This window comes from Bombina bombina, chromosome 6 (assembly GCF_027579735.1).
Source record: "Bombina bombina isolate aBomBom1 chromosome 6, aBomBom1.pri, whole genome shotgun sequence".
NCBI lineage: Eukaryota > Metazoa > Chordata > Amphibia > Anura > Bombinatoridae > Bombina > Bombina bombina.
In genome coordinates this window covers 1,141,090,641-1,141,104,205 of record NC_069504.1, presented here as the reverse complement: position 1 = coordinate 1,141,104,205, position 13,565 = coordinate 1,141,090,641, and the positions used below count along the sequence as shown (strand labels likewise).

Genomic DNA, 13,565 nt, shown 5'->3' with positions numbered 1-13,565 from the left:
GTTACAATCAGCCAATAGGATTGAGCTTTCATCCTATTGGCTGATCCAATCAGCCAATAGAATGAGAGCTCAATCCTATTGGCTGATTGAATCTACCTAAACTACATATTAGGGGTTAATAGGTAGTTTATGGGTGTTAGTGTACTTTTTAGTTATGAGTTTTATGCTACAGCTTTGTAACGTAAAACTCACAACTATTGACTTTAGATGGCGGTACGAATCTTGTGGTTATAGGGTGTACCGCTCACTTTTTGGCCTCCCAGGCAAAACTCGTATTACCGGTGCTATGGAAGTCCCATTGAAAAAGGATTTTTTTAAAAGTGCGGTACTGACGTTGCGTGACGGCCAAAAAGGTGTCCGGTACACCTATTCTGACAAGACTTGTAATAGCGGCATTAGGGAAAAAGCATTGTTATGAAGCATAACGATGCTTTTTCACTCATAATGCAAAACTCGTAATCTAGCTGATTATTATTAATAACATCAGTATTAGTATTTAGTTGTAAGCAGTGTCATGATTTAGCACATACATCTGTATTATTAGTATTATTACTATTATTAATAACATCAGTATTAGTATTTAGTTGTAAGCAGTGTCATGATTAAGCACATACATCTGTATTATTATTATTATTATTATTATTATTATTATTAATAACATCAGTATTAGTATTTAGTTGTAAGTAGTGTCATGTGTAAGCACATACATCTGTATTATTATTAGTATTATTATTATTATTAATAACATCAGTATTAGTATTTAGTTGTAAGTAGTGTCATGTATAAGCACATACATCTGTATTATTATTATTATTATTATTAATAACACCAGTATTAGTATTTAGTTGTAAGCAGTGTCATGTGTAAGCACATACATCTGTATTATTATTATTATTATTATTAATAACATCAGTATTAGTATTTTGTTGTAAGCAGTGTCATGATTAAGCACACACATCTGTGTTATTATATTTTTATTATTATTATTATTCATAACATCAGTATTAGTATTTAGTTGTAAGCAGTGTCGTGTGTAAGCACATACATCTGTATTATTATTATTATTATTATTATTATTAATAACATCAGTATTAGTATTTACTTGTAATCAGTGTCATGATTAAGCACATACATCTGTATTATTATTATTATTATTATTATTATTATTATTATTAATAACATCAGTATTAGTATTTACGTGTAAGCAGTGTCATGTGTAAGCACATACATCTGTATTATTATTATTATTATTATTAATAACATCAGTATTAGTATTTACTTGTAATCAGTGTCATGATTAAGCACATACATCTGTATTATTATTATTATTATTAATAACATCAGTATTAGTATTTAGTTGTAAGCAGTGTCATGATTAAGCACATACATATGTATTATTATTATTATTATTACTATTATTAATAACATCAGTATTAGTATTTAGTTGTAATCAGTGTCATGTGTAAGCACAAACATCTGTATTATTATTATTATTATTATTATTATTATTAACATCAGTATTAGTATTTACTAGTAAGCAGTGTCATGTGTAAGCACATACATCTGTATTATTATTATTATTATTATTATTATTATTAATAACATCAGTATTAGTATTTTGTTGTAAGCAGTGTCATGATTAAGCACACACATCTGTATTATTATATTATTATTATTAATAACATCAGTATTAGTATTTAGTTGTAAGCAGTGTCGTGTGTAAGCACATACATCTGTATTATTATTATTATTATTATTATTAATAACATCAGTATTAATATTTACGTGTAAGCAGTGTCATGTGTAAGCACATACATCTGTATTATTATTATTATTATTATTAATAACATCAGTATTAGTATTTACTTGTAATCAGTGTCATGATTAAGCACATACATCTGTATTATTATTATTATTATTATTATTAATAACATCAGTATTAGTATTTAGTTGTAAGCAGTGTCATGATTAAGCACATACATCTGTATTATTATTATTATTATTATTATTATTATTATTATTATTATTATTATTACTATTATTAATAACATCAGTATTAATATTTAGTTGTAATCAGTGTCATGTGTAAGCACAAACATCTGTATTATTATTATTATTATTATTATTATTATTATTAATAATAACATCAGTATTAGTATTTACTTGTAATCAGTGTCATGTGTAAGCACATACATCTGTATTATTATTATTATTAATAACATCAGTATTAGTATTTACTTGTAAGCAGTGTCATGTGTAAGCACATACATCTGTATAATTATTATTATTATTATTATTATTAATAACATCAGTATTAGTATTTACTTGTAATCAGTGTCATGTGTAAGCACAAACATCTGTATTATTATTATTACTATTATTAATAACATCAGTATTAGTATTTACTTGTAATCAGTGTCATGTGTAAGCACAAACATCTGTATTATTATTATTATTAATAACATCAGTATTAGTATTTACTTGTAATCAGTGTCATGTGTAAGCACAAACATCTGTATTATTATTATTACTATTATTAATAACATCAGTATTAGTATTTACTTGTAATCAGTGTCATGTGTAAGCACAAACAGCTGTATTATTATTATTATTATTATTAATAACATCAGTATTAGTATTTACGTGTAAGCAGTGTCATGTGTAAGCACATACATCTGTATTATTATTATTATTATTATTATTATTAATAACATCAGTATTAGTATTTAATTGTAATCAGTGTCATGATTAAGCACATACATCTGTATTATTATTATTATTATTATTAATAATAACATCAGTATTAGTATTTAGTTGTAAGCAGTGTCATGATTAAGCACATACATCTGTATTATTATTATTATTATTATTATTACTATTATTAATAACATCAGTATTAGTATTTAGTTGTAATCAGTGTCATGTGTAAGCACAAACATCTGTATTATTATTATTATTATTATTATTACTATTATTAATAACATCTGTATTAGTATTTACTTGTAATCAGTGTCATGTGTAAGCACAAACCATCTGTATTATTATTATTATTATTAAATAATAATAACATCAGTATTAGTATTTACTTGTAATCAGTGTCATGTGTAAGCACAAACATCTGTATTATTATTATTACTATTATTAATAACATCAGTAATTAGTATTTACTTGTAATCAGTGTCATGTGTAAGCACAAACATCTGTATTATTATATTATTACTAATATTAATAACATCAGTATTAGTATTTACTTGTAATCAGTGTCAATGTGTAAGCACAAACATCTGTATTATTATTATTACTATATTAATAACATCAGTATTAGTATTTACTTGTAATCAGTGTCAATGTGTAAGCACAAACACTTATTTATTATTATTATTATTAAATAACATCAGTATTAGTATTTAGTTGTAAAGCAGTGTCATGTGTAAGCACATAACATCTGTATTATTATAGTATTATTATTATTAATAACATCACTATTAGTATTTACTTGTAATCAGTGTCATGTGTAAGCACAAACATCTGTAGTATTATTATTATTATTATTATTATTATTATTATTATTATTATTATTATTACTATTATTAATAACATCAGTATTAGTATTTACTTGTAATCAGTGTCATGTGTAAGCACAAACATCTGTATTATTATTATTATTATTATTACTATTATTAATAACATCAGTATTAGTATTTAGTTGTAAGCAGTGTCATGATTAAGCACATACATCTGTATTATTATTAGTATTATTATTATTATTAATAACATCAGTATTAGTATTTACTTGTAATCAGTGTCATGTGTAAGCTCAAACATCTGTATTATTATTATTATTATTACTATTATTAATAACATCAGTATTAGTATTTAGTTGTAAGCAGTGTCATGATTAAGCACATACATCTGTATTATTAGTATTATTACTATTATTAATAACATCAGTATTAGTATTTAGTTGTAAGCAGTGTCATGTGTAAGCACATACATTTGTATTATTATTATTATTAATAACATCAGTATTAGTATTTAGTTGTAAGCAGTGTTATGATTAAGCACATACATCTGTATTATTATTATTATTATTATTATTATTAATAATAACATCAGTATTAGTATTTAGTTGTAAGCAGTGTCATGTGTAAGCACATACATCTGTATTATTATTATTATTATTATTATTATTATTATTATTAATAACATCAGTATTAGTATTTAGTTGTAAGCAGTGTCATGTGTTAGCACATACATCTGTATTAATATTATTATTATTAATAATAACATCAGTATTAGTATTTAGTTGTAAGCAGTGTCATGTGTAAGCACACACATCTGTATTATTATTATTATTATTATTATTAATAACATCAGTATTAGTATTTAGTTGTAAGCAGTGTCATGTGTAAGCACATACATCTGTATTAATATTATTATTATTATTATTAATAACATCAGTATTAGTATTTAGTAGTAAGCAGTGTCATGTGTAAGCACACACATCTGTATTATTATTATTATTATTATTATTATTATTAATAATAACATCAGTATTAGTATTTAGTTTAAGCAGTGTCATATGTAAGCACATACATCTGTATTATTATTATTATTATTATTATTATTATTAATAACATCAGTATTAGTATTTAGTTGTAAGTAGTGTCATGTGTAAGCACATACATCTGTATTATTATTATTATTATTATTAATAACATCAGTATTAGTATTTAGTTTAAGCAGTGTCATGATTAAGCACACACATCTGTATTATTATTATTATTATTATTATTATTAATAACATCAGTATTAGTATTTAGTTGTAAGCAGTGTTGTGTGTAAGCACATACATCTGTATTATTATTATTATTAATAACATCAGTATTAGTATTTAGTTGTAAGCAGTGTCATGTGTAAGCACATACATCTGTATTATTATTATTATTATTAATAACATCAGTATTAGTATTTAGTTGTAAGTAGTGTCATGTGTAAGCACATACATCTGTATTATTATTATTATTATTATTATTATTATTATTATTATTATTAATAACATCAGTATTAGTATTTAGTTGTAAGTAGTGTCATGTGTAAGCACATACATCTGTATTATTATTATTATTATTATTAATAACATCAGTATTAGTATTTAGTTGTAAGCAGTGTCGTGTGTAAGCACATACATCTGTATTATTGGTATTATTATTATTATTATTAATAATGACATCAGTATTAGTATTTAGTTGTAAGCAGTGTCATGTGTAAGCACATACATCTGTATTATTATTATTATTATTATTATTATTATTAATAACATCAGTATTAGTATTTAGTTGTAAGCAGTGTCATGATTAAGCACATACATCTGTATTATTAGTATTATTACTATTATTAATAACATCAGTATTAGTATTTAGTTGTAAGTAGTGTCACGATTAAGCACATACATCTGTATTATTAGTATTATTACTATTATTAATAACATCAGTATTAGTATTTAGTTGTAAGCAGTGTTATGATTAAGCACATACATCTGTATTATTATTATTTTTATTATTATTATTATTATTATTATTATTAACATCAGTATTAGTATTTAGTTGTAAGCAGTGTCATGTGTAAGCACACACATCTGTATTATTATTATTATTATTATTATTATTATTATTATTAATAACATCAGTATTAGTATTTAGTTGTAAGCAGTGTCATGATTGAGCACACACATCTGTATTATTATTATTATTATTATTATTAATAACATCAGTATTAGTATTTAGTTGTAAGTAGTGTTATGATTAAGCACATACATCTGTATTATTATTATTATTATTATTATTAATAATAATAATAATAACATCAGTATTAGTATTTAGTTGTAAGCAGTGTTATGATTAAGCACATACATCTGTATTATTATTATTATTATTATTATTATTAATAACATCAGTATTAGTATTTAGTTGTAAGCAGTGTCATGTGTAAGCACATACATCTGTATTATTATTATTATTATTATTATTATTATTATTAACATCAGTATTAGTATTTAGTTGTAAGCAGTGTTATGATTAAACACACACATCTGTATTATTATTATTATTATTATTAATAACATCAGTATTAGTATTTAGTTGTAAGCAGTGTCATGTGTAAGCACATACATCTGTATTATTATTATTATTATTATTAATAATAACATCAGTATTAGTATTTAGTTGTAAGCAGTGTCATGTGTAAGCACATACATCTGTATTATTATTATTATTATTATTATTATTATTATTAACATCAGTATTAGTATTTAGTTGTAAGCAGTGTCATGATTAAGCACACACATCTGTATTATTATTATTATTATTATTATTAATAACAGTATTAGTATTTAGTTGTAAGCAGTGTTGTGTGTAAGCACATACATCTGTATTATTATTATTATTATTATTATTATTAATAATAATAATAATAATGACATCAGTATTAGTATTTAGTTGTAAGCAGTGTCGTGTGTAAGCACATACATCTGTATTATTATTATTATTATTATTATTAATAATAATAATAATAATGACATCAGTATTAGTAATTAGTTGTAAGCAGTGTCGTGTGTAAGCACACACATCTGTATTATTATTATTATTATTAACACTAGTATTAGTAATTAGTTGTAAGCAGTGTTGTGTGTAAGCAGATACATCTGTATTATTATTATTAATATTTCTATTATTATTGTTACTATTGTTTTTATTATTATTACTATTATTATTGTTACTATTATTTTTATTATTATTACTATTATTATTGTTATTATTATTTTTACTATTATTTAAAACGCATTTCACAGCATTATGACTATGGAGTATTACAGTGTTAAAGCTGTAAAGGTTTGAGATAGTATCCTATGTTTGTCACACAAGATGGTCAGGTAGGCTCACAAGCAATAGAGACAGACCGGGAGTATCACAGAAGAAATGCAGACCTAGAAACGTCTTTTAGACAAAAATAGGAGGAAGTACTGAGACGGGGAGGTAGAAGAAGGTCCCATGCAGAGCATAGGGGGCACGAGGAAGAGTTTGTGCACACAAGGGCAGAGAAATAGAGGGCCTTGCATTTTACAGTCACAATTTTACATCAATAAAGGGATGTATACATAATATACTGTATCTTGATATAGATATATTGTTAAGCACATAATGTTCCAATTGCTTTATTGTAAATTTAAAATAGTGTGTTTTAAACATAAAAAATGTATTTTATATAAAGGAAAAAGACGAGTGGTTTTGTTCATATTAGTCATCTGGTTTAACTGTAAATCCCTAATTAAACACATTACCTGCATCATTATATAAACTTGTTGGAATGGTCTTGGCATTTGTAAAAGTTGCCTTTGTAGAACGTCTTGTTGATTCAGATCAAACCATGGAGACTACAGAATAACACAAACTCATTTTATTTCTTTAGGTATTGGATTTAACATAAACATAATATGTGCGGCAAGCAATAAAATATTGTCATTGTCTGAAAATGTGCTTTTTGCTTACAGAGAAGAAAAAATGCAAGAGAAAAATCTACTGCCAGATCACTCATCATTTAATGGAGAACCACAAAATGTGGAAGACTGTTATTGAAGAGGAGCAAAAATTAGATAATGCTGATAAACTGTGTCAAGAAACGTCCGGCCATCACCAAACTTCAGAACACATCCAGGCAATCAGCGAAGAGGAAGAAGAGAAAGGGAAATCTGAAAGTCCAACCGCACAACCTAACGAATGAGCAGTATTTAAATAAACAATTGTGGTCCATAGACTTGTTTCAAGCCAGCACAATATTTAGACACAGCACTGTAGAAACATGGAACAAATGTGCCTATAGCGTTTTATTTTTCCTTCTATACAATGAGGTTCATTGTATGCCCTCTATTACTCAAGGATGCTTCGGCACTAGCCGCTGGCTTTTCAAAAGACTTATCAGATGGAACCATAGGAAGCCAGTGTTTTGGTCACACACTTCAGAAACATATACATATTATATAAATATATATAATTTTTAAGCATTTATATATATGATGGTCAATGTGATACACAAAATATGGTTTAAAGGTAACAGTGCTTCCAAAGCACATATTTTGTTAACTGCAAGGTACTAATTAAGAAGCTTTTCCTCTTAATTCCAAGGGATAAACGTTCCAAAGCTTTATCAGAATTCTGATATATCCTGCCAACATTTTTTGTGTAATATATTATTGTAGTTTATGGGAGTTTGCATACTTAATAAAAAGCTGCAGCACTGTAGAACACGGCATGTGAAGTAGCTAAAGAAGGAAGAATTTATTTTTCATTTCTACGTTGTTTATGCTGTGAGCCAAACTTCTATTTAAAGTTGAAATTCACTTTCAATATTTTATTTCACAATATTATATTTGTCAATGATAGTTATCTTGATGTACATATAGAGAAATTTTTAAATGTTCCTGTAGATAGGCAACTTTTTTTAAGAAACATTTTTTTGTAAAGATAATTTTCAATTCACCAGTTTTTATAGCCATGTGGCAATCGTCATCCTTAGAAAGTTAACACACAACAATAGTCGTATGCTCTATGAGATTTGCTAATTGGAAAATGGACAATTAGTTCTGTTGCCAAAGTTTGTTATTTCAAGACTTGGTTGTTTATCATTTTCATTGTTCAAGTTGAATTTCCAATATTAAGAGTTAAGAACACAAAAAGGAAATTAATTCCTTAAGATATAAAAGGGTAATGTTCACTGTATGATCCATAATGATCAACATAAATCTTCATTCTCATCACAATTTGTGTCTTCCTAAAATTTTAAATGTTGAACCTTGATGACCTTAATTTTCCAGGTTTATTCAGAACAGTGAATGTTATGACCTGGAAAACATGAATATGTACCATTACAAAGTCAATCACATTGTTAATTGTCTGTTAGTTGGTTTTGTTTCATCCTTTTCACTGTAGCCATCAGACATAGGGAGATCTTCAGCCATAAAACCTCAGCCATGAAGATCATTAGTCACTGAGTATTGACAAGACATGAAGATATAGGTAGCTTCAAACCTTTTTAAGACATAGGGAGATTATTAGTCATCAAACCGTGACAATAAATAAGGGAATCTGCAACCATCAGACCTCAGCTGTCTATGAAACCTGACAAGGTATAAGAGATGGAAAGCTTTAAATCTTTTAGATAGTTAGATGGGTAGCTTTCAAACCCTGATAAGAAATAAGAAGGTTAGTAGGCATGAAACCTTTACAAGGCATCAAGAGATAGGAAGCTTTTGAACCTCTATCATATACATAATGATTGGTAATTATAAATGACAAGACACTAAGGCAAAGGTGGCATTTGAAACTTGGTTATACATAGAGTTAAGTGGTCAACAAATCATGACAAGACAGAAGATGAAAGGAAGCTTCTGACCTTGGCAGGAAATTGCTAGATCAGTAGCCATTAAACCACCTGACAGAACATCAAGTAGCTTCAGCAGACTTTAGTAGTTATTATAAAATGTATCCTTCTGAATGTGATGCCCATTTATGTCAGGAAGGATTTCTGCACTTGATAAATATGATCTTTTTCAATTCACATCCATTCCATTCTTTATTGTACAGCATAGATAATGTACTGGGAATTATTGTTCAGACCGTATTATTAGTTGTTTGTAATTCCCACCTGGATAGTTTACGGGTCCAAAGAGGAAACTTGTCTCCTCAATATTTTGCTACAGTATATACTTGGACGTTTGTGTTCCATTCTATGTTGTTTCATTAACTTATTCCTTGTTATTTCCCCCATTTTAATTTGTGTTTCCAGACCAGCTTATGCTTTGCACTAATTTCCCATAATGGCACAAAAATGTGTCAGGGTTTTGCACAGGTTCCATACAATTCATTGCAGTATCTGTATAATTTCATTAAGCAAAGTGTGTGCATTACAACACAGTTTCTTCCCATATTTAGGTTTGTTAACTTGCAGAGCCGGGTTTAATCTACCAGTATATGTTAAATGCTAAAAAAACCACTAGCACTGGTTTTATATGAAATGTTTACCGCTATATGTTGAACACAGTGTGAAGGAGGATTGTTGATATATGAAATATACAGAATAATATGTGCCTAGAGGAATAATGTATATTGATTTAGATTTTATATTTTACATACTAAAGCAATAGCACGGTATAATTCCACATCACTGAGCTTTCTGCTGTGCACGTTACACGGTGTATTTCTATCAATGCCGGATTGTGGATCTCAGGTCTTTGTACATGAAGGAAAATATTGCTCACCTTGCAACATTTGTCATTATTATATGGTGGGTAATTAGAGGTCAAACCAAAACAAGCAATAGCATTTTGCAAGAGTTTGTTTCTAATGCCATGAGGCAAGCTGGCTGTTTCTGATTGGATGTCAGTAACCCCCCACATTACTTAGAGGAGTATTATAGTTGTCTCTATAGATCTGCTTAAGCCTGGACTTCCCCATCTGAAAATGTTTCTTCTAAAAAATAATATTTTGGTTTATTTATTTCTAATACACCACATAAGTAATTATAGGTATATGTATAAAAAAAGTGTACACTTATTTGCATATTAGCACAGCTAAAACTTGTGTTACCTTTCGGATCGAGTTTACATTTTGATTTGATTAATGAGGGCACCAGACCCACTCCCAGGGAGGGTGGCAGCTCATAGTTATGTCATTTAAAGCCCCCTCTCTTGTTATATGAGGATACAAAATTGTACCAAAACTGCGGTGTAGAAACGTTTCTTGTATAGGGAAGAGACTGACGTTGGCACAAGATACAACAACAGTTTTGGTATATGTCATTAAAGCATTGAGCCGCCTCCTATACCCCTGACATACCGTGGTGCCTGGCACTGCTATTAGAAGCGGTCACTGGGAGTGAGCTACAAAAGGTTTGTTTTCTTACCAAAAACCCAGTGACCCGATACCCATGTAACTAAAAATAAAAATGCGCAATAATATTGTAAAGGTGATATTCTGTATTATTTCTGAGTTTATGTGACTATCCATTTTCATCCATGTGTTGCATTAGGGACACCGTTTAAATGCATGTCATTGCCATTTTTACCTTTGGGTAAACAAAAAAATAAAGAAAATAAAACAACACATTTTTGCAATATACCTGTCACAGCTGGATTCTGTTCATTGTATAAGTCAATTAGTTCATGGTATTTTTTATTTCCATATAATTTATACCCTATACATATAGCACCAACGTGAGTGCATGTAAAGCACACTATCTAAATCCGCTGCTTATCACAAACACATTTCAACCATTGTACCTTATATTTACCTAAATATGTTTATATACCTGAAATAAACACACACCACAATTAAATTGTTGCCCAATTAATGGAAAGGTCACTAATTATTATAACAAAATTTTGCCTTTATGGCAGAAATTTATATGAGAGCGATAAATCAATCAAATATTATTTCAATAACCAATTCAACCACATAACAAAAATGCACCAGCATTTGCACATGAACTTGGGTCTCGCATATCAGGGGAGAAAGGAGAACCTGAGGCATAGCCTGCCCAGCAGCTAGAGAACCGAATCACAGCCCCAGACTGAATATGCTGCGCAATCCTCCCACCCTATCAATGACCGCTTATGTGCCAGACCGCAATTTCACTGCCACAAAAAGAGAGCCCTCTTTTCTGCCAACCCATTAGTGACCTTTCCTCACCTTAATCAGGTCTCTCAGCATAATCCTTATATCCAATAAGAACTGGTCATTCCCGGCATCAGTAAGGTGTATTCCATCCGGTCTAAATGTCTCCTCTCTTAAGGCTGCAATCAATGGATGCTCCAACTGCCCCCCTATCTCTCTTACTACCTTTGCTGCCACTTGGTTAACCTTCCTTCTGGATCTATACACTGCTCTCTGTTTGTCCGTATTCCTCCAAAATAATCTAGATATTATATTAGACCATATTATTTCCACTTGTGGCCATGCTATTTTACACCAACTAATTACATCTTGCACTTTCTCCTGTAACTAACTAACGTAACAGGTATGCTCCTATTACTCTTCATTACCACCTAAATGAATAATTAAAATATCCAGACAGCCCCATCTCAATCTAGCTTGCTGCACTGTCCCAACCAACCCACCTCACTTCATGTTCCTTTTCCCTAACCACCTAATGCTAGCTTTCTTATGCAAAAACCCAAATGCACTCCCTCTCTCGATGCTGCTGCCATTGCATGAGACCAGTAAACATAAGTGTCCAACAACCCACACACAACGTATCTCCTGCAAAAAACAATAACAACATCATCAACTTATCAGTACACTAAAGAGCAACATATCAACCAATTTTTTTTATATATTAAACTGTTTACCTAATCTTATATAAGACTTATAAGCCTTTAGACTTTCATCTACTTAAATTCTTGATCTGATCCTCCAAGAAACCTTTGTCTGCAGCACTTGTTGCCACCTCAATTCTGAATGAATGGACGCACCACTATCTCTAATACCCTCCTAAACTGAAACGTAGTAACATTGAATCCATCCGAATGTCTCAAAAATAATCTTCCCTTACTCCTAACCCTATTCATGCCACTCTTTTTGCCTCCTTTATTGAAATTCACACACCTCCCTTGTACATCTCACTAAAACTGCAGAATCAGAAACTCTAACATCCCCCACCTCCACACCATTTCTCTTATACTTTTTGCTTTCCACCAGAAGCTCTAATATCATCATTGCCCCATGAAATGATAGTGAGAATGGTGTTTTAAAAACTACTGCCTCTTTATTACTCACACACACCTTGCTTAAACACCCTACCATCCTTTCCAACCCACTAACTGTTATGGGCTCCCCTTTATCTGCTCTTTATACTTTGCCTAACTCCCATGCCTTTTCTACATTTCTAACTATAAATCTCTTTGTTAGATCCACCTCACCCAACCACTGAGAAAAATTTGACACCACAGCCAAAACCATACCTAATTGACCTTTTCTCATATCTCCTTCCTTTAAATGCCACAACCACTCCAAAAATCTACTCTTTTCACTCTTTTCTTTGGTACGCCTAAACTCTGACCACTGTGTTCAGTATTTTTTGTAGACCACCCACATTTTTAGAGCCACTGATTGTTCCACCAAGCTCTTGATTCCGTCTATCCGCTACCAATCTGCCAATGAAACATAGGGCAGCTTTACCTTTCTGTCTAGACTTCTGGGGCAATTTCTCTAAATAAATCCCTCTTAAATCTTGACAAAGCATCAGCCGCTATTTACTTATATCTGTGAATATGCCTTTCTTTAAAAAAGATATTATACTCCAATATTTACTTACTGACATAGATAAAGCAGACAGATTGTTCAAAGCATCATCCACCCTTTATTATCCAACCAACAAATTATACTCCGGTTAGCTAACAGATGACCCCATAATTCCACTGCCACCACTATGGGGAACAGTTCCAACAAAGCCATATTTTTAACCCAACCATTATTCTTCCACTCATCAGGCAATCTACCTGCACACCACATGCT

The 13,565-nt window shown here is 29.4% G+C and overlaps 1 protein-coding gene across 1 annotated transcript in view; it reads left to right on the top strand.

Moving 5' to 3' along the window:
• PDE3A (phosphodiesterase 3A) overlaps window positions 1-11,169 on the top strand; it is a 544,656-nt gene extending 533,487 nt beyond the window's left edge. Inside the window, exon 12 of the mRNA XM_053719719.1 lies at window positions 7,550-11,169. Within this exon, the coding sequence (XP_053575694.1) occupies window positions 7,550-7,779 (230 nt within the window). The 3' untranslated portion in view covers window positions 7,780-11,169. The remainder of the gene's footprint in view (window positions 1-7,549) is intronic.
• Window positions 11,170-13,565: the final 2,396 nt, after the last annotated feature.